General features: G+C 45.1%; 1 protein-coding gene across 5 annotated transcripts in view; it reads right to left on the bottom strand.

The window, feature by feature from the left end:
* Nucleotides 1-23,080, bottom strand: part of ST3GAL3 (ST3 beta-galactoside alpha-2,3-sialyltransferase 3) — a 237,255-nt gene that overhangs the window by 103,353 nt on the left and 110,822 nt on the right. For all 5 annotated transcript variants that reach the window (XM_038760591.1, XM_038760590.1, XM_038760589.1 and 2 more), the window contains one exon: nucleotides 8,614-8,706. In XM_038760591.1, the coding sequence (XP_038616519.1) occupies nucleotides 8,614-8,706 (93 nt within the window). The remainder of the gene's footprint in view (nucleotides 1-8,613; nucleotides 8,707-23,080) is intronic.

Raw genomic sequence — 23,080 nt, 5'->3', positions numbered from 1 at the left:
CATGGTATTTCATCAACGGAAAAGCTTAGTGTCATCTTCAGACTTTGAGATTTCACTGTACACCCTCACCCCTTTCTACCTTCTAGAAATGGGCAGTCTTAGCCAGAATAACAGTGTTGGAAAAAAGGAAATGGAGGCAAGAGAGAGAGATTCCGATTTTCATAAACTGAGTGGTGAAGAAGAGGATTGAGGCGGGTGGTACCTAGGAGTAGATGTGTCAAGTGGATATGTGAGGTAGAGTGAAATCTAAGAAATCCACTCCTCAAGAATCTCCAGTGGTTGCCCATCCACCTTCAACAGAAACTCCTTACCATCAGCCTTAAAGTACTCAATCACCTTGCCCCCTTCTACCTCACTTTGCTTCTCTCCTACAACCCAGCCCACACACTCTGCTCCTCTAACGCTAACCTTCCCACTGTACCTCAGTCTCGTCTATCTCACAGCCAACCTCTCGCCCACATCCTGCCTCTGGCCTGGAATGCCCTCCTTCTTCAAATCCAGCAGACAATTATTCTCCCCCTCTTCAAAGACTTATTGAAGGCACACCTCCTCCAAGAGACTTTCCCTGACTAAGCCCTCTTTTCCTTTTCTTCCACTCCCTTCTTTATCACCCTGACTTGCTCTCCTTATTCATCCCCTCTCCCAGCCCCACAGCACTTATGTAAATATCTATAATTTTATTTGTTTATATTAATGACTGTCTTCCCCTCTAGACTGTAAGCTCACTGTGGGCATGGAATGTGTCTGTTATATTGTTATATTGTACTCTCTCAAGTGCTTAGTACAGCCCTACACACTTTAAGCACTCAATACATACTACTGACTAACTAACGAATGGTGGGGGGGGAGGGGGGAGTAGAGCAAGAGTGAGAGACGGAAGTTGGAGAGAAAAGATGGCATTTGGGATGCCAAAGGGCCTCGGATCCAGAGTGCAAGCGGAAGGCCTGGAGTTCTGTAGCGCTACAGTGAGAGAAATCATTTGCAGCTTGCAATTGTGGAGAAGAAAGCGGTGGGATGGTTGAGAGAAGAGGTGGAGACGGGAGAGAGAGGGTCTATTTGAGAGCTTTAATGAAGGCCGGGGCACCAAGAGCTTCAGAAGAATGTAGCAAAGGGATGTAGAGGGTGAAATGGGGCCGTGGAGAGTCTACCGCATATGTCAAGCTGAAGTACTCAATCAGTTGGTCTGTAAATATGTCCTGAATATCTCAGGGTTTTCTCCAGGGCTAAGCCTTTTGGGAGGTGGTGGTGAACTCTAAGTGATGAAACCAACGGGGCAGCCCTCCTCCCCTTGTCGGCTCCAAAGCAGGCAGATGGAGGCAAGCAACCACTGAAAGTATTAGCACTATGCCCCAACTGTAGGGATACACTCAGATCCTCACGTAGAAAAAGTAAAGCTACAGCAATCGTTGCTGCACATGAAAAGAAAAAATCGCATTTTTAGCATGGCCCAGTAGACAGCACAAGGGCCTGGGAATCAGAAGGACCTGAGTTCTAAATCCGGCTCTGCCCCATGTCTGCTCTGCGACCGTGGGCAAGTCACTAGGCAAGTCACCTAACTTCCCTGTGCCTTATTTACCTCACCTGTAAAATGGGAATTAATACTGTGAGCCCCATGTGGGACAGGGACTGTATCCAATCTAATTATCTCGTATATACCCCAGTGCTTAGTACGGAACTTGGCACAGGATAAGCGCTTAACAAATACCATAAAAAAACTGAAGAGAGTTCTTTGTGTAAGACCAGCCTTAACAATGAAAAAACCTGCCAAATGCCCCTCTGACCCAAATGCTCACCCATCCTGACCAAAACCTTCCTTCACTCAATAAATATGATTGAATGAATGAATGAATAAAGGGTCTCCTGGGGCCTTCAAAGGAAACTGGAGCAGGGATGGGGCAAATTGCAGAGAGTAGGGGCAGCTGGGTCAATGAATCCCATTTAGCTTAATCACAAAGCAAGAGCTGAGAGTGGGGGGAAAAGGTAAGGAAGGGAGTGAACACCAAAAGACAATAGCTACAATTCCTTTAAAAAAGGAGGAGGAAATAAGGAACATGAAGCTTCCAAAGTAGCTTCAAGCAAGAAGGACTGCTTTACAAAAATTAAAATAAAACAAAAAAACCCTCTGCTGAAGAAACACAAATAATCTGCAAACAGCCAAGAAATAGCTTGGGGGTAGGGTGAAGTCGGCTAAACTGTCATTCATCAGCTTTTGCCATTCCTTTTTTTCTTCCCCATAATTATTTCCCTCACATAGCAACTTGCATTTTTGTTCACAATATTTTATTCTTCTTTGCTGTCTGGTTTCCCAGCATCCTCCAATCACCTGTGGCCCTCGCCTGCCCATTCCAAGCTTCACAATGGTTCCCAATTTCACTGAGCTTTATTCACATGTTAATCAATCTTGGTAAACAGCATTTCTTAGGGTATTAGCAGGGTAAACAAAATGGTTGCTCACCAAATCCCACAATGCTCAAGAGTGGCTGGTTCAAAATATATAAAAGGAAGTATGGTCTTCACCCAGGGAGTGGTCGGCCCATAGAATAAATACATTACCACAGGAAACTGCGCAGACAGAAAATACCAATAGGTGATAAGCAGTGTAGACTACTGGAAAGCGCCCGGGCGTGGGAGTCAGGGGATATGGTTCTAAACCTGACTGCGCTGCATGCCTGCCGTCTGACCTTGGATAAGTCACTTTACTTCTCTTAGACATGAATCCACATCCTGCATGGGGCTCACCATCTTAATCCTCATTTTACAGATAAGGCAGCTGAGGCACAGAGAAGTGACTTGCCCAAGGTCACAGAGCAGACAAGTCGTGCACCCAGGTTTAGAACCCAGGCCCGTAATCCATCCACTAAATCATGCTGTTTCCCTATCGAGCTTTCCTATCAGGCTCTGTGGCATCATCATCATCATCAATCGCATTTATTGAGCGCTTACTGTGTGCAGAGCACTGTACTAAGCGCTTGGGAAGTACAAGTTGGCAACATCTACTTTCTGTGGCAGAAAGTAGAAACAAGCCCCAGGATAGATGTGAGCCATGACTTCACTTACTAAGAGCTATGGTATTTACTGAGCACCTACTGAGCACAATATGCGGTACTAAGCACTTGGGAAAGCACAAAACAAGTTCACCCCCACTGGAGAAGGGAGTCCTTGGCGGGGCCTCCTCTTACCTGAAAAGGAGGACTCCCCATTAGGATACTGGTCTCACTGGGTTCATCAGACAGGACCCAGTATGTGTGATGCTACTCACACCCTGGGGTGCGACAGTTCTGTGCTGGCTTCAGATCTGCTTTTTTCTCTCAGGGAGCGGTAGCTGCTAAGACATTCCCTAAGGATTCCCAGGAAGTAGGGAGATCAATGAGAGACAGAGATCAACACGGCCACTGAAACAAGTAGGTGATTGGTTCTGAGACTCTACAATTCTTTCGGATTTTTCGGTTGCACCTTAGGTAGATTTTGTGAACTTACTGCTTTTTTTCTTGATACCTCTGCGGTCCCCCTTCCCCCTTTTGTTCTTAGGTCGTGAGCCCCTTGAGGGCCAGGGCCCCTATTTAATTCTTACCCGTGTATTCTTTCCCAATGCTTAGTAGCACGAGAAGCAGTGTGGCTCAGTGGAAAGAGCATGGGCTATGGAGTCAGGGGTCATGGGTTCAAATCCCGGCTCTGCCACTTGTCAGCTGTGTGACTTTGGGCAAGTCACTTAACTTCTCTGGGCCTCAGTTCCCTCATCTGTAAAATGGGAATGAAGACTGTGAGTCCCATGTGGGACAACCTGATCATCTTGTAACCTCCCCAGCACTTAGAACAGTGCTTTGCACATAGTAAGCGCTTAATAAATGCCACTATTATTAGTAGTAGTAGTAGCACAGTGCTTTGCACACAGCAAGTGCTTAATAAACACTATTTCTATTACTTTCTCCTAGAGTTTCTGCTGAAGTCCCTGACACTCATGCCTCAAGAAAAGGCAGTTATCGCTCCAGTACTGCATTCTGAAATTCCTACGCCATGACTAGGAAGAAAGCAGAGTGTTACAGAACGTACCTACCAACTGTGTAATATAGTATTCTCCCTAGCGCTTAGTACAGTACACTGCACACAGAAAGTGCTCAATTAATACATTTGATTGATTGGCTGTTGTGGTTTTTCCATACCTGGGTCCTCTAGACCCTTCAACCACAAAGAAAAGACTCCAAAGGGAGATCACTTTTTCAGTGTGGTGAGGAATGAGGGCAAAAAGAACAAATGAATCATTTCATGCAGACTCTCGGTCAACTTCTAAATATGTACTACCTCATATTGTGCCCCCCGGCAACGCAATATTTACTTTTGAGAAACTCACACTCACCAACCTTCCAATTTGTAAAGTGGAGTCTACTTTCCTTCCACTTTTACAACTCAAGAAACCTGGACGCATGGTAAGCATTCAAACACAGTGTTTCTGCTAAGCAGTCTGAGCTTTCTTCACCATCTAAGAATATTGCAAGTGTCATATTGGGTCAGACAAACCACTGCCTTATCTTTGACGGTGCCCTACCCTGCCCCTTCTATGTCTCTTTGATGGTCCCCCTTAAAATGTGCAATAAGAACTCCACGGATATTTTAGGGGTGGACAAACCAAGAAAACCATCAACAATTTTGTTTCAAAAACATGCCTTCAACCACCCCTTGCCTTGGGTGTCCCTGCTATTTCTCTATCAAAATGGCTTGGAGAAGCAGGCTAGTCTAGTGGAAGGAGGCCTGGGAGTCAAAGGACCTGGGTTCTAACCCTGGCATTGTCACTTGCATGCTGTGTGGCCTTGGGCAAGTCACTTAACTTCTCTGGGCCTCAGTTACCTCATCAGCAAAATGGGAATTACCTCCTCCTCCCTCCGACTTAGACTATGAGCTCTATGAGGATTGGGGACTAAGGCCCTACTGAGAGCTCACCTCCTCCAGGAGGCCTTCCCAGACTGAGCCCCCTCCTTCCTCTCCCCCTCCCCCCCTCCATCCCCCCCCAACTTACCTCCTTCCCTTCCCCACAGCACCTGTATATATGTATATATGTTTGTTCATATTTATTACTCTATTTATTTTACTTGTACATATCTATTCTATTTATTTTATTTTGTTAATATGTTTTGTTTTGTTCTCTGTCTCCCTCTTCTAGACTGTGAGCCCACTGTTGGGTAGGGACCGTCTCTATATGTTGCCAACTTGTACTTCCCAAGCGCTTAGTACAGTGCTCTGCACACAGTAAGTGCTCAATAAATATGATTGATTGATTGATTGATATCCTGTCCCTACTCCAGTGTTTAGAACAGTGCTTGACACATAGTAAGTACTTAACAAATGCTATTAAAAAAGGGTCTTGCCAATACTCGAACACTTCACTGCGATTATGTTGTAAATGATTACTGCTTGGCAGAACCCTTTGGGGTAATAGAGAGTACTGCATCCTCTCTTATCAAGACTAGCAATAGAAACCAGACATTCTTCTTTTCAGACCTCTGCTTTCTTCCACAAAGTATAAGCTTATCCCTCAGTTTGAAACGTGCTCATGAGATGATAAAAATGTGTTCTCACTGTGCTCCCCACTATCTTGAGCAGGTCTAATGTCATTGCCTTGTGCCTCGGGGCCGGATATCATTTCTCGAAGACTACTTTTTCATTCAAACAGTTTTCTCTCCATTTCTGCCTTCGCCGTCGTACTATTAAGTTCCCATAGGCTTTTTTGAAAATTCTCAAGCTGCACATCTCCTGTTTTTATCACCTGTATCCACATTGCTCTTTTCACCCTATCATTTACCTCAGAAAGTCTCCTGCTTCTTTGCTTTGACAACATGCTACCTGTTCTACTCCTGGATCCACTGTCCTCTCTGGTACTCAGAACTGCTGACCTATTTTCCTTTAAGATGGGCCTTTCTGATAACAGGATTATTTTGCATCAGAGGGCAGGCACCGGCTCTTTCTTTCCTCCAATGGTGACCTGATACCTTTCCTCCCCTTCTAGTTCTGTAAAGGAAATGCTGCAATGTGTCTGTGTTCATCAGAACTTGGAGGCTGAAACAAAAATAATTGCTATTTTTTAATTTCCCAAAATTTTAGTTCTGAGTTTTAAAACACATTCTTGTTTAATTATCAGTGACATTTGCTTGTGTGTTTGAATTTTCGACCCATAAATGTAGAACGGTGTTTGCTACAGGTTACTGGTGTTGATAAAAAAAAAAAAGTATGGCCTTCAGTCTATATTGTCTCTTTGTGCCAAGGATTCAATACTTTTTCAGAGATCTTTCCAAAGGACGGAGGGAGAGAGAGATGTCATTTCTCCTAGATGCCATGACTACAATCTTGGTGAACCTCTCATTAGAATATTACTGCCATGTTCACACCACACTTACACACAACTGCTTCTTCTAACACCGTGCCCTGTTGGATCCAGACAGACACATGTTAGCGGAAGAATGTTCTCTAAACCTGCTGTGTTCTATCCAAAACATGAAATGGAAATACACTTTCTAGGAGAACAGACTGAATTTTGATTCCCAATTACAAGTGGAGAAACTGAAGCCTAGAAAAATCAAGTGACTCGTCTGAGGTCTGATCCCCTCACTCCTTTTTCTAGGAGTAAGACTGGCCCCCTTTGGGTCAAGTCAAAGGTTTTCAGCACCAGCAGGGTCATGAGGATATTCTCTCTGCCCTTAGCTGGCTAGTCTCCTTTCGAATAGTGCTTTGCTCAGTGCGGTACCAATTCCATTTTTCCTCTTTGCTGTGGTTAGATCTGTGCTGTCACTGAATCCATTTCTGCATTTTGTAAAACACCTAGTGCATTCTTGGCACTCAGGGTTTTCTGAGAATAAATATCAATAGTATTAATTCTACTATTACGAAAATCACCTAATACTAACAGCTTTAATATGTTCCAGCAACCATGGCAACAGCAATAAATAACTCTGCTTTGCTACAGTGCTTGGCACATAGTAAGCACTCAATAAATACCATGGACTGATTGACTGCCTTCTATAAAAATCAGAAGCATTTACAGGAATCCCAGGTTTATTTTCAAATTTGGAAAGTGATGCTGAAATTCAATACAGCAGCACATTACAAATTGACAGCTTCAGTTCTCCCCTTTCTACAATGAAGGACAAGATTCCAACCAAACATTCACCTCGACTTGCTCCTTCAAAGGTATATGGGATTCCCAGATAATAATGAATAATAATTGTGGTTTTTCTTAAGCACTTCCTATGTGCCAGGCACTGTTCTATGTGCTGGGGTGGATACGAGCAAAACGGGTTGGACACGGTCCCTGTCCCACATGGGGCTCACAATTTTAACCCCTATTTCACAGCTGAGGTAACTGAGCAAAGAGGAGTGAGTCACACCGCAGACAGGTGGTGGAGCCGGGATTAGAATCCAGGTCCTTCTGACTCCCAGGCATAGGCCCAGGTATAGACTCTAATCCACTAGGCCACGCTCCTTCTCCGATTAAGGGACAAGGCTTCCAACTCCCTTAGCCTTTCCAGTCGAAAATGATTATGAAGGTCAGGGCTGCCCTCTTGTGATGTGGAAGCCTGGGTGGCTATTCTGTCCCTCCAGATCAACATTCCTCAGGTCTGAATGTCCTTCTCCCTTCCCCATGAAACTGGATGCCCGTCCTTTGTGTGGCTTCAGTGCTTCGGTTTAGGTTATCAGCTAGTTTTGTCCCGAGCTTGAGATGGAGAGGAGCGAAACCAAGGAGCAGGTGCTGCAGTTTCAGAAAACCTGAATGTGCTTTCAAAGTTTCAGAGTCCGTTTTGAATTCGGCACCCAATAAAGGTGTGATAAAAAGAACTCCGAGATTTGGCTTTGAACCTCTCCTCCAAGTATTTTTTTAGAAGTTAATAGTATTTTTTAAGCACTTACTATGTGCCATGCACGGTACTAAGCACAGTACAGTGTGTAGATGCAAGCTAATCAGGTTGGACACAGTCCATGTCCCACATGCGGCGCACAGTCTAAATCCCCATTTTACAGATGAGGGAACTGAGGCACAGAGAAGTGAGGTGACTTGCCCAAGGTCACACAACAGACAAGTGGCAGAGCCAGGATGGGAACCCAGGTCTTTCTGATTCCCAGGCCTGTGCTCTATCCACTAGGCCACGCTGCTTCTGTTGGCAGCTTCCGTCCCCAGATGATATATCCATCCCCGCATCACTTCCTGAGGCTCTGGCCCTGGACACCCCCCCACCCCCCCTCCAAACTCCAGCCCTAGAACTGAAACTCCCAAGAGAGGAGATGCCAAGAGAGAGATCTCTCGGGGTAATTTGAGAGCTGACACTAGGAACAACTTCAAACCAGTGTCCTAAATCAGCCCAGCAGAGGGACAACTTTTGCAGCTCCAGAAAACATGAACCTTGATGTAATTTGGGGTCCTCTGAGTGCTTGGATTGCCCAAGCTTACTAACAGTAGCTCTGCTTGCCCATCTTCCTCCTTCTCTGACCTGGACTTCCTACTCTGGTCAAGTCACCCAGGAATCAGGGAGGAACAAAGTAGAGCAGGAGGGTGTAGCAATGGGGAAGGGGGTGAGGTGGAGAGGAAGAGAGGCTCTGTAATGGGGCAAACAAAGCAGACCAATCACTTACTTGGGGAAGATGGCAGTCATAAGCGCTGAAGCATAGCCAGGTTTGCAAGCTCCTTCAGAAAAATTTGCATACTTTGTTGCTAACTCTGCAGGCCTGTGAGGGGGAAAAAGAAAGCGTCACAACTTCCCAGGACAGAGGACATCAAAATAACAGATTCCTTAAGATTTTCACGGGAGCCTCTTTCCCGAGTGACAGCATCCTTAAAATCTGGAGGTGGAGCATGAAGAAAATGACTGAGAATGGAATTTTTGTCTTACAAACACATCAGAGCTGTAAGTTGCTGGACAGGAAAGCAAATGGCATCAAACCCATGAGGAACTGGAAAAATCTGCACTTAGCTGTTTTTCTGCTTGTATCCTCCAGGACTTTCAGGAAGTTAAATGCCTTATTATGGAAGGCCTTCTTGATTGCAGAGGAGAAAGCAGGAGACAGTTCCCTTTCGCACAAAATCGCAGAAAGCTCATTACAAAAAGCCTGCCTGGGAGGCATTTCTTGAAGACACACTTCAAGCATCAGAACCAAATTAGAAAGCTGATTTTGCCACTACTGATCAGGTGCCAGGGCCAATTTAGGCTCTGAGAGGGATGTGTGCCTTGAACACTCAGAAAGTTGACAGAGAGAAGGGTGGGTGGGAGCGAGGGCGCTTTATTCGACTGGCACGTGCACTGAGTAAAATAGCTGGGAAGCCTGAAGCTGTTGGCAATAAATCAATTTCTGATGGGAGACAGTCAATCATCTTCAGAGCGCTTCCCTTGAATCCTGGGAAATCTAGTATGCTTCCCTTGGAAATGCTTACATTTTGCGGGGAAGCTCTGTCCCCCATCAGATGATGACGCTAATTGACTGACGCCATAAATCTGTGCGTGCAGTGTAGAGGGAGAAAACTGTACAACAGACAATCCCTTTCATATTGCGCACACAGAAAGGCTGTCCTTTGCTAGTCTCCTTAGAAACACAGAACTAGTTATTTTTATTGCCTTTTAAGAGGTGGGAGGAGCTTCATTTGTGGATTTCAAACAAGCTAGCATTATTCCCTAGTGAGAATACATTCCTGGACCTGGTTCCTCACTGGCCTGGGAGTCCAAATGATTGACACCTTTGCCCAAGGGCCCTTGTCTGATCTCATTTCTAATTGACTAATGCACTAATTCTTTTTATCTGGCCAGCGCCCACAAGAGCTAGGAACAACAGCACTTCTGTTCCTATTCTTGGACTCATTTCCCTGTCTGAAATGCATTTTGATGCCCATCTTCCCCTCTAGACTGTAAGCTCCCTGTGGGAAAGGAGTGTGTTTACCAACCTTACTGTACTGTACTCTCCCAAGTGCTTAGTACAGTCCTCTGCACACAGTAAGAATCAATAAGTATGATTGTGTTTCCCTCCTTTCCCCACCCCTCTGGGCTCATTCAAGCCCTCTCCCATTGTTTCAGTCACCACCAGGAAGTAGATATTCTTGATTAAAAAAAATTGGTCACAAAATTCTTCCTGAAACTACTTCTGCCCCTAAATACAGCATTATCGCCAGCCAGGACCTCTATTTTCAGTGTCACCCCCTATTTAATAATTATAATTGTGGTACTTGTTATGTACTTGGTGTCAAACACTGTTGTAAGCACTGGAGTAATAATAATTATGCTATTTAAGCACTATGTGCCAAGCACTATTCTAAGTAGCGGGGGAGAAACAAGTTAATCAGGTTGGACGTAGTCCCTGTCCCACACAGGGCTCACTTCCTTAATCCATTTTACAGATGAGGTAATTGAGGTCTACAGAAGTGGAGTTACTTGCCCAAAATCACATAACAGAAAAGTGACAGCTAGGATTAGAACCCAGATCCTTCTGACTCCCAAGCCTGTGCTCTATCCACTGGGCCATGCTCTTTCTCCCCTTCATCTCTTTCTGGGTTTGGAGTTTTGATATTAAGTCAGCGTATTCCCTGTTGACTGCCCCAACTCCAACGATTGGTTCACGACACCCCAAGCGGGGCCCCAAACAATCCTGCCTGGGCTTTAAATTTTCCATTATCGCCACACGGGAAACAGAAACTGGCTCCAGGACACCCCTCTGAAAAAACACAAAACTGGTGCCGTACCACCCCAAGTCAAGTGCATTAGAAAATTTTAATGTCCCTGAAATGCCCTTTGTGGGCACTCTTTGTGTAAGGATGTTCAGTACATTTGAATCACACATAGACTGGCACTGGTGCCAACCCAGAAGGCTTGAGCTGTCAATTACACAAACCACAGAGATTCGCAGACTTGCTGTGGCTAAGGGCGAGGCCGTTAACATTTCTTTCAAATGATCAAGCCCGTGTTCCACAGTGCCAGAGGCCAAAGACTCAGGAGGCCATGGCAGATGTTGATTCAAATCTCTTGGTCCTTGTTCCTCCCGTCTTAGACCACTGTGGCCTCTGAATGAGGAAGCTTGCAATTCAGCCCCATTTCAAAGTTTTCTGAATCGTCAATCTGTGGGCCGCCAGCTCCTGGTGCGAGGGGCCAATTTAAAAGATGAGCGATCGTGGGATCGATGATTTAAAAAGGAGGCAGCAAGGCTGGTGGACAGGGAGTCGGCAGCAGAACGAGTTCCCCCTGAGCCCTGAGGCAGAGTTCCCAGTCAGACTCCTCCCTCACCAGTGTCACGCATCAAGTATCAGATGTGATGCTGAGGAGGGTTTTTTTCCCCCATGGTATATCTTAAGTGCTTACTATGTGCCAGGCATTGTACTAAGTGCTGGGGTAGATACAAGTTAATTAGGTTGGACACAATCCCTGTCCCTCATGGGGTTTATAGTCTTAATCCTCATTTTTACGGATGGGATAACTGAGGCACAGAGAAGTAAAGTGACTTGTCCAATGTCGCACAAGAGACAAGTGGTGAGGGTGGGATTAGAACCCAGGTCCTTCTGACTCTTGGGCCCATGCTCTATCCATTAGGCCACACTGCTTAGTTTGGGGTTGGGGGGACGTGGCACAGAGGACAGGGAAAGAGGAGGCAAGGAAGGAAAAGAGAAAAAAAAGAGGGAGAGGGGCTTAAAGCCCCAAATACTCTCAGGCCTTGAAATCTGGTTACTAAAGGAGGTATCTCGGGAGATACCCCCTCTCCCGATACAAATACTCCCAAGCCCGGTGCTGTTCTGAATCCAGCGTGCCATAGCAGAACAACTCTGGGGCAACTGAGGTTTGGAATAGAGTCGGACCACCCCCACACCCGCCCCCACCCCCCCCCACCCCAACACTGTACCCAAGGTAGCCACATCTCCCTGTTGCCCCTTTGACAGTTCCACCTTTCCAGGTTCCAGGAAGCCTGGGTTCTGGCCCCTTCGCAGTTTGCACTTATTGAATTCTTAGGCCCTTCACATTCCCCATCCATGCTTTAATTTCTACCTTTAGGGCCACGATCACGGTGATAATATGGGGCCTCATCACAGATGTTCTAACAATTACTAAGCTCTCATCTGTGCTTACACCCAGGGAGCAAAATAAAAAGTGAGTGAATATGACAATATCTGACTCTCAATTCTCTCCTTCAAGCACAAAAATGTACCTGAACCTCCCAAGACAAGTTTCTCTCCAGTCCCGCTTTCCAAATCTACACAAAACCCAGACCAAAGAGTCCCCTTCCTTGTCCACCCAATGATGTCCTAGGGCAGGTTGACCTCAGGAGGTTGGCAAACACCCTTCTGTGACATTGGGGAAAAGCACCCACGAACCCCCTCTTGGTCATTACTGATCCTGAATACTATCAGGGATATCCAAGCACAGTTTTGACATTCATTGCAGGCTTTCTGTACAAAAGCTGCTTGGCCTGGTAGCCAGAGGTCCTGGCTTCTAATCCTGGCTCTGCAAATGACTTTGCTGTGTGACCCTGGGGAATTCACTTAACTTCCCTGTGTCTCAGTTTCCCCAACTATAAAATAGGGATTAAATTACCTGTTCACCCTCCTACTTGGTCTATGAGCCCCATAAGGGACAGGGGCCAGGTCCGTCCTGATTAATATGTATCTATCCCACCACTTAGAACAGTGCTTCACACATAATAGGCACTTAACTCTAATAACAGCAATAAAAATAATTTTAAAAGTCCTAAACATTGTTGGGGAGGGATTCTTCAGGATGGGGAAAGGTCCTCCCTGCTTTCACTCCTGCTTGGTCTTTCCTCCCCTTGTGTGTGTGTGTGGGAGGGGGGATGGAGGTGGGGGATGGACTCATTAATACTAAAAACACTCTTGAGATTCATCTGGCCAGGAGTCAAGGCTGCAGCACGCATGACCTCCAAGAACCATGCCAGTGTGAAGCAGTGACTGTAGCTCTTTGTGAGACCTTCAGAAAACAAACGTGCTTCTCACAAGTCTTTGCACTGTGCAAAAATTTCAAAGGAAAGAATTCATTTGTTCTGTGATTCCCCCATCCCAAACCCAAAGTGAAAAACAACCCATTCACGCTGAACTGCCGCGCCCCTGCCTCCCACCCCCCCCAACTCATAAAACTTCACAGTTCCCAATCCTTACTCCAAATTCAAGTCTTGACGTGATCCAGGGAAACACTCTGAGGAATCTAGAAGAAATCTCGGCTCTCAAACAGGTTTGAGAATCTGCCCGGCCAGCTCCCTGGTATGTGAACAATGTGAGAAAACCAGGTTGAAATGCCTGTTTTCATAGAAGGGAGACAAATTGCCTGCTCATTCATTCTTCACCAACCCCCTACCTCACTGAGCCTAAGCCAGAAAACAAGATGCAGAGTGTCTACTGGGAAGGACAGAAGAACTTTGGAGAACATCAGGGGAGTGCAGACCACTCATTCCCCATCTCCTAACCAAATAGAAGAATCATATTATTGTGGTATTACCTAAACACTTAGTATCTGACAAGCACATTGGGGTAGATACAAGATAATCAAATCAGATTAAACCCTTGTCCCACATTGGGGTTCACAATCTAAGGGGGCAGGAAGAATAATTGTAATTGTGGTATTTGTTAAATGCTTACTATGTGCCGGACACTGTACTAAGCCCTGGGGTGGATACAAGAGCATGAAACTAAGACTCAAAGAGGTTGAGTGCCTTGCCCAAGGTCACACAGCAGGTGTGGCTAGTGGGGAGCTGGAAATTCCAGTCCCATGAACTGTCCACTAGACCACACTGGCTTCCTCAAGCTAACTGTATGGTTCCGACGATGCTTCAGCTCACCAGAAAGCATTGTGAGGATCTTGCCGTCTTCCATTCTAAAGGACGATTTAGTTAAGTCTTTAACTATTCAAAAGTGGATTTGTTCTCCTTTATTAATTTCTCCAGTCTTCACTACAACCTAATGGTGGTGATACCAAATGGCACTGCCCTGTGGGCCCAGAACCAGTTTGGCACTGTTAAACACAGTTGGTTGACCAATTATCACTGGGGCATCCCTCCTGAAACTTTGAGGTCAAACCCTTAGATCCTAAAACTGCTTCCAGATGTGCTGTTCTGGATTAGGGTAAATCAAGGGACCCATCAGTCAAGATGCTCTGACGAATCTCCTGAGACTCCCAGAATCACAAGGACCTTTAGACCATGGCGGGGCCCAGAAGCCATGACCTTTACTGCACATCATATAATGCCACATGAAGAACAGAAAGAAGAGAGCGCCTCTATTCTTACCAAAAGCATTTGACGCCACTGAGAGGAAGCAGCAAGGCTGAATGGAAAAAGAGCACGGGATTGAGAGTGAGGACTCTCAGCCTCAGGCGTGATTGAGTCCTAATTCTGCCATTAGTCTGCCATGTGACCTTAGGGAAGCTGCTTAACCACTCCAGGTCTCAGGTTTCTCATCTGTAAAACGGCAATAAAATAGAACACGAGTCCCATATGGGACAGGGACTGTGCCGGCTCTCATAACTACACCAGTGCTTAGCTAAGAGTAAGCACTGATTAAATGCTATACTTATGAGCACACTTGGGCTCTCACAACTATCTACCATGTCTGGTTGTTCTGATAAACTAGCTCATCAAGATCCACAAAATCTCCGGACATGACAGAATTTAAAAGGCTTAGCCCATTCTTTCCTTATGAAGAATGATGCCCTAAAACAAAGTTATGTGATAAATCCAGTTTTGGACAACATAGTCTACACAACCAGGCTTGAAGATGCAATCAGGGGTATTAGAATTCGATCTCAGTCCCTTCTGGAACCTCCCAACCTACAAGGTTGAGAGCATCATTAAAGAGCCTTAGATCAGTCCACCGTGCAGTCTCCACGCCCACCCAGCCATGAGAAGACTTGCAGACAATGAGGATGCACCTCTGGGTGGCCCAGCTGAGGAACAGGGAAGGCAGCTGGATCCCAAAGCCACTTCTGCAGGGTGAGTTGCAGAGTAGGAACCCTAAACAAGGACAGAAGAGATGTCTGAAAGTTCAGGGCACAAAACGTCAGACCGAACTTAACACAGCTGAACAGTGGCAGCAAACAGACTTGTTTAGAAGGCAATAGTCGGGAAAATAGGGTCACCTCTGGAGAAGAGACTTCAAGAAGACCGAAGTGCCTATGAGCAGAATAGAGAGGGAATGTGGTTTAGTGGATAGAGCACTGGGGTCTGGGAGTCTGAACTGGCCTGGGAGTCAGAAGGAGCTGGGTTCTAATCACGACACCATCACTTTGCTGTGTGACCTTGGGCAAGTCACTTCACTTCTCTTTGCCTCAGTTACCTCATGTGTAAAATGGGGATTAAGGCTGTGAGCCCCGTGCAGGTCAGGGTCTGCATCCAACAGCGCCTGGCACACAGTAAGTGCTTAACAAGTACCAGTTAAAAAAAAAAAAAAGAAAGGGGCACCAAGTGCTACTTGAAGCAGATAGAAGAGTACAATTAGGGTGGTCTTTACATGTACCTTATGGGGAGAGGTTGTCTATCACACGGCAGGCAGAACAGTGGAGTGTACAGTCAATATAATTCAATCGTAGTATAATTTCCCAAGTGCTTAGTACAGTGCTCTTCACATAGTAAGGGCTCAATAAGTGCCACTGATGGACTGACTGGTTAGTACAGTCATACTTGCTCATTTAGCCGAAATTTCACCACCACCACTGTCATTTCTGGACACTAGGATGGCTACGTAAAAGTTCATTTAACTTAAAATGCCTAGTTCTGTTTTCAGTTTTGCCTCACATTTGCCAGTTGAGTGAAGGCAGATATCTTCAGCTTAAAACCAATAGGCCATCACAGCCCAAATGGAGTTTCAGAGCCCTCCTTAGCCATAATGGAGACTGGACAGTGGAATTCAATGAGACGAGACCAGGGGCCTGCCTTAGACCCCGTCAGTTGCCTAGCAGAAGAAGCTTCCCAGTCACAGACTAGAAACCCGTCTCCTGCCTAAATATAGCCAAACCTTCATCCCTCCCCATAAGAATGGCAAGGAACTAATATAGTGGTTTGCACAGAGTTGCATGCAGTTTCTCATCCCGGCCCGTCGTCTTTCTGCAGGGGCCCGGAAAGCAGAGAGTGAGTAGGTGGGCAGAGTTGCAGGGCAGAGGGAAATGCCAGCGGAAAATTTACATGCAAAACCCATTTACAGCCAAAGTTACCACAATATAGTGCTGAAGCTTTGCCATAATGCCAGCGCCCAAAGGGGGAAGCAGCCCCAGTTGTCCCTGCAGCCTTTAATGCCCTCATTAACCAGATCTTTTCAGGATTTTTCCCAAGCCAATCCAGCACCTAAGATGCCCTGTGTGGTTCTTCAGGAAGAAACCTTCACCGCAGTCCCTACACCTGGCTGTTTCACACCCCCATGCCCCCCACCCCAACCACAACGAGGCCTGGGCTATGCTTTGGGGGCATGTAGTAATTATAAATGAAATACACCCTAAGTTATTAGCCTCAGGAGCCCTGCCCCTTTGCTCCTTACCAGCTTTGTATGTATTAAGAAATAAAGTAACAGAGCAATGACATGAGCTGAAAGAGTCAGGCAGATTCTGAACCTAGATGCAGTTCGCTGCTTACCCCATTTCTGCCAAAACCCAACTCGGTTTACCATGCCTTCATCCTGACCTCACCAGACTCCTAAAGAAAGTAAGCCACCTGGGCAGTACAGCTGGTTCAAATCAGCACACAGATCAGTAAAAATCCCTAGCAGGGTGGGAGGTGAGAGGAAGCACACATCTTTCTCCCTTATGTGGATAATTACCTAATCCAATAAGTTTTGTTTGAGAGGCTAGGTACTATGGTGATAGGCCCCGGCTATATAAACAGATAGCTCTGCTCTCGCCTACAGAACCAAAAACGTTTTCTGTGCCTGAAATGGAGGAGCTCGGTTCTTCCAGGCCCTTCCTGGGGAACTCCAGAGACACGTGACTAAAGCCCACAGGCAACCAAATAAACTGGAAGGAAATGACCCTTCCTGGTATTCAGTCCTGACAGAGTCAGAGGATCCGGGTTCTAATCCTGCCACTTGTCTGCTGTGTGACCTGGGGCAAACCACTTAACTTCCCTGTGCCTCAGTTACCTCATCTGTAAATGCAGATTAAGACCGCAAGCCCCATGTGGGACACGGACTGTATCTAATCGACTATCCTGTATCTACTACAGCATTTAGTACAGTGCCTGGCACATAGTAAGCTCTTAACAAATACCATTAAAAAGGGGGTGGGGAGGAGTCTATGACAGGTGGTTGTCTTTCATACTTAAAGAAAATGCCACTAAAAGTTACATTCACCACAGACGTGGGTATGTCAGACAAAGCCAACGAAGGACCCAAAGTCCCCACACCACAATACAGTCATTTTGGCATAAATGCTTCCAATTTATCTGTGTCCAGTCGTCCCCACCTCCACATATATTTACAGATTTCAAGCCTCTCAAGGGACAGGGTCTGAATCTACATTCCCATTTGGAGACTCTTTCCTAGTACCTAATTCAGTGCTTTGCACATAGTAAAAGCTTAATAAATACTCCTCCTCCTCCTCCTCCTCCTCCTACCACCAAATGGATTTTATAGGCAAAATTCTGCTGTGTACTTTGCTGTGTGTGGCACCCTGACCTGCGAAATAATACCCTGAGCTCCATGTCCTGGGATCAACAGAGTAAAAACGATGCTGTGCAAATCACTGTGCTATAATCAATTCCTTGCCACAGATTCTCAGCCCTGTTGTCTTCGTGACTGACCAAGACTTGACCATCATTTACAATGGGAGATTGTGTGTGTGTGTGTGTGTGTGTGTGATAGTGAGATTTATGTATGTATGTAAACACACACATCTGAGATTTCCCTTCAGAAATATGCAAATACAGGGATCTGAAAAACAGTGGGACTTCCAAAACCTATCTGTCAAACAGCTCTAATCCTCCTAAAAAGAGACCAAGTTGGTGTCTTGCAAAATGTGTTTAATATGCTTTATATTCAGATTATCACGGATATGGAACCACTTCAAAATATTCAACTTTGAGTCTCTTATGTAAACCTCAAGTGAACCAGGCATCACACTGGAACTGGAAACCTGCTCTCTCCTTTTTGTCATCATCCACTTTCTACCCACTCCAAAACTGCTCAACCAGCAGCCTACCAATAGGGTTTAGTGCAGCCCATATCACAGCAATTCTGTACTCAGTCTCATTAAACTATGGAAATGATAACTACTAGTTCAGCTGTCAGTCAGTCAATCGTATTTATTGAGAGCTTACTGGGTACTAAGCACTAGGAAGAGTACAACAATATAACAGACACATTCCCTGCCCACAACAAGCCTATAATCTAGAGGGGGAGACAGACATTAATACAAATAAAAGCACTTCACCATTTACAGTACTGATTTACTCCCTTTTACTACTGCCTGGTTTTGGGAGAGTAAACTGTTTTTACGACTTTACCAATTTCAATGAACCACTTCTCCAAAAGAAGCAGAGAAGCAGCATGGCTCAGTGGAAAGAGCGTGGGCTTGGGAGTCAGAGGTCATGGGTTGTAATCCCGACTCTGCCATTTGTCTGCTGTGTGACCTTGGGCAAGTCACTTAACTTCTCTGGGCCTCAGTTCCCTCATCTGTAAAATGGGGATTACGACTGTGAGCCCCATGTAGGACAACCTGATGACCTTATATCTACCCTAGCGCTTAGCGCATAGTAAGCGCTTCACAAATACCACCATTATTATTATTATTATTATTATTAAGAAGCAGAGTTGCTCAGTGGATCGTGCACAAGCTTGGGGTCAGAAGGACCTGGGTTCTAATCCCAGCTCCTCCATTTGTTTACTGGGTGACCTCGGGCAAGCCACTTAACTTCTCTGTGCTTCAGTTCCCTCATCTGCACAGTGCCTGGCAAGTGGTAAGTCCTTAACAAATGCCGTAAGAAAATGAAGATCCAGCCTACCAGTTTTTTTCATGGTATTTGTTAAGTGCTTACTATGTGCTAGGCCTTGGAGTAAGACTGGGGTAGATACAAGCTAATCAGGTTGGATACAGTCCCTGTCCCACATGGGGCTCACAGTTGTAATGCCCACTTTACAGATGAGGTAACTGAGGTCCAGAGAAGTCAAGTGACTCGCCCAAGATCACACAGCAGACAAGTGGAAAAGCAGATTCCCAAGCCCATGCTCTTTTCATTAGGCCACACTGCTTACTTTTAGTGAATATGTCCCCCCAACCCCTAATCGCCCAAAAAGTTGATCAGAAAGGGACCAAAGGCAGATAGATCCCATACTGGTCTGGGGCGTTTCTGGGGTGTGAGTCAGGGGAAGTGGGCAGTGGCAACACAGAAGTAACAGTATTCCTAAACCCACCTCCCTTCAAATAGGTTGCTACCCTCCACTTGCCGCTCAGTTTTTGAACCACCACCAAGAGGAATACATAAACAACTGACACAATTTAAAATGTAATTGTGAAACAGCCAGGAGCACTAAGGAGTGCTAGGTGCTTCAAAAATGCCAGTAATTCAAATCAGACTGGAAGCTTTCTTTATCATGGTATCAAAATGCTTTGCCCACAGTGGATGCAAATAAGTAAATGCCATCAGTTCACTGAGTAGGGAAGGAAGCTCTGCTGATGGATCACTGGCACGGACTAATGTGCTCGCTTTCAAATTGCAGGATCTTTACAGCGGTTATTAAAATTTCCAAACGTCCATGACATCGTCATAAAAGTTGAAAGACCATAAATTGTAGATTGATGGTAATTCACTAGTTGGGAGATGAGGTGACTAGACTGCTAAAGGAGTGACTCCAACTATTTTATCAGTTACTCATTTCTAATCGGGAAGAGGATTATAAAACATAGATAAAATTCACAGGTGACACTAAATTGAGTGGCTCTGCAAATACCAGTTACAAAAGGAAAATAACACCAAATAACACCATAAGACACCAAATACGGGCAGGAGATAAAATGAAATGGAAAAAAACCATGCAAAATCCAAACTAAATTTGGAGATTGAAACATAAGAAGAAAGTAGTAATGATGACAAAGACCTTATGCTAAGAGTTGTCAGCAAACTGAGACAATGATTTGGTGTACACATTCAAAAATGTCCTCGATTCCCCTAAAACACGGGGTATTAGGAGATGAATCCTTGGTTAAGAAAACTAGCAATGAAGAACCCGATCCATGATGGACAACATGTTGCTGAGCACCACCATTTCTTTCCAACGATGCAATGTGTACCAAATGGGTACACATCACTGAACAATGTTCCTAATCCCCTGAGGGCTTTCAACCCCGAATGGATAGTGAGCACACATATTATGGAGGAACTGAGTGTACAGTAAAGCCAGTGAACTTGAAGCTTCCTGGCTGAAGCTTACACCATAGTGTTGCCAGAAGATGGGCCATGACATCCAGAATATTGGCTCAGTGGTTCCTCAATAAAAAATTGATTTTTGGTGGAAAACTTCTCAAATACCTTTGGTGGAGGGCCTAACTAGAGGAAAAAGCCTAATGCTAAATCTTAATCTGGCTAACTGAAAAGTGGAGATGAAACAGTCAACCAGGCAAAGGTGAAGATTCCAAGACAAACTGAAGATAGATTGTTAGTCGGACTAGAAAAAGAAGGATAAAATTAGAACTAGAGGAAAAAAACAAGACTGTTAGCTTGTTAGGGGTAGGGAACATGTCTACCAACTCTGTTGTACTGTACTCTCCCAAGTGCTTAATACAATGCTCTGCATGTAGTAAACACTCAAATACCATGGATGATGACTGCACCATGGCTGAGATGGCTTGAGAAATTATTCCCAGGAGGAAGTGAAATGCTAGGAAAGGAGCCCCTAAAAATGAAACTGGAGAAAGTTGAAGTATCCGGGCACAGGGATAGAATGAACTCATTTCCAAGAATCAATTTGGGGTTTGGAGATTTTTTTTTTTTGAAATGGAAAATGGAAGGCTAGAAAGGGAGAGTCTAGGATGAGTCTCAACAAGTCAACTATAGCAGCTCTTCAAGGTTTCTAACGGGGAGATGTCACAAAGGAATGAGATCTACACACATTTGAGAAGCAGCCTGGCCTAGTGAATAGAGCATGGGACTGGGAATCAGAAGGACCTGGGTTCTAATCCCAGCTCTGCGACTTGTCTGCCATGTGACCTTGGGCAAGTCATTTAACCTCTCTGAGCCTCAGTTACCTCATCTGTAAAACGGGGGTGAAGACTGTGAGCCCCATTTGGGACAGGGACTGTGTCTAACCCGATTTGCTTGTGTCCAACCCAGCGCTTACTACAGTACCTGGCATACAGTAAGCAATTAACAAATACCAAAATTATTATCATTAGAGAGCAACTCACTCCGCCTTCCTTATTCTCACCCATCCATCCCTTTCCAATCCCTAAAGGACAACAATGGGAGCTATTTTAGCTTTTCATTACTGAAGTTCCAAAGGGAAAAAAAGTAAATAAACAGCAGTAACCCCATCCACCCATGTACCTAGTTTAGACTGCCTCCGTTTTTACAGCCTTCTCACAGTCTAGCTTGAGTTTCATTGGGGTTTAGCGGGTGAGAGTTGTTATTTTTGGCCCTCTTCGTATTTTTGACAAAGACCTCAATTTCTTCACCATTTTTATGTCTTCTGAGATCAGGTTTTGGGATTACTCTGAATATTAAAATATCTGTGACATCTCCCACATCTATACTATAAAACACTATGGTCAGAACACATACGAAAGTACTCAGAACCACAAAGGACCTAGCCATGCAACCCAGCTGATTTTTTAAAAATCCTCATTTTAATTAAATAAGCACCCCAAAAGGCTGATATAAACTCAGGAAATATGCATCTTTATGTCAATAGCCTGTGCTAGTACAGTCATTCATTCTGCTCTCATGGCTTCTTTTTCCACTTGTGCTATTGGGCAAATTCCTTGCACATGAAGTCATATTCCTTAAAACTTTGTCTTGATTTCCCTAGATAAAATGATCACTTCAATATCTTCATGGCAATGTCACCAATCCATGAGGAGGAAACATGTGTCTCTTCCATTCAGCCCTCCCTGTTAAACTACTACTGACCCCATGTTAATGCATTTTCCTTTTTCCTTTGCTTGTTAAGCCGAAATAAATTCGGTGACCTGGTCCCAGTCGTCTTCAGTCCGGTTCTGAAACCCCTTTAATTCTGCAAAATTTATCTCTGTTTATGGCACTCAAGCGCTCCATGCAGGAGCTGTGTGGACCATTTGTTGTCTTCCTTTTTCCACATATGTGCCCTCACTAGCAGAGTTGATGGAAATCAACAGAGATTCAATCCCGATCAACTGATTGGGTAGTAGGCCTTCCCTACTGGTGACTGTTTGACCATTTATCATTTGAAGGTGAAGAGGGCACACAGATGGCAGTGGTGAAACTGCTCAAGAAACTGGATGTGCCTACTGAGCCCTAGCTCAGTATTCTTCTTCAATTGCTTATTAAACTGATGGATTGTAGGTCATTATCTGATAATTCCCCCAGTATTATCTGCCTATACGTATCCAAACATTGTGCTGCGCCTTTCAACAGCATCCTATAGTCCGAATAGAAACCCTGATTTTCCTTATAAACCACCCTAAATCCACAAATAATAATTATGATATTTATTCAGTGCTTTCTACGTACTAAAGAGGTGTAGAAAGCATTGGGGTGGATACAGAAAATCAGATTGGACGCAGTCCCTGTTCCATATGGGGCTCACAATCTTAGAAGTGGGGATTTTAATCCCTATTTTATAAATATGGAAATGGAGGTTTAGAGGGGTAAAGAGACGTACCCGAGGTCACAGAGCAGGTCAATGGCAGAGCTGGGACAAAAAAGAGGTCTCCTGATTCCCAATCCCATTCTATCTCCATTAACTGCTATATGCTCCATTGGCTCTCTCTTTTTAGCCCCTCCAATCCCACCTGACTCCACTCTTCCATCAGCTGGGTCCAGAGGGACCCCAAATTTCTCCGTAATGTGTCCTAGTGGATAAAACACGGGCCTGGGAATCAGCAGGACCTGAGTTCTAATCCTGACTCCCCCCATATCTGCCGGGTGATATTGGGCAAGTTACTTGACTTCT

The sequence above is a fragment of the Tachyglossus aculeatus genome, chromosome 18, assembly GCF_015852505.1.
Source record: "Tachyglossus aculeatus isolate mTacAcu1 chromosome 18, mTacAcu1.pri, whole genome shotgun sequence".
Classification (NCBI taxonomy): Eukaryota; Metazoa; Chordata; class Mammalia; order Monotremata; family Tachyglossidae; genus Tachyglossus; species Tachyglossus aculeatus.
This window is presented reverse-complemented; position numbering and strand designations above follow the sequence as displayed.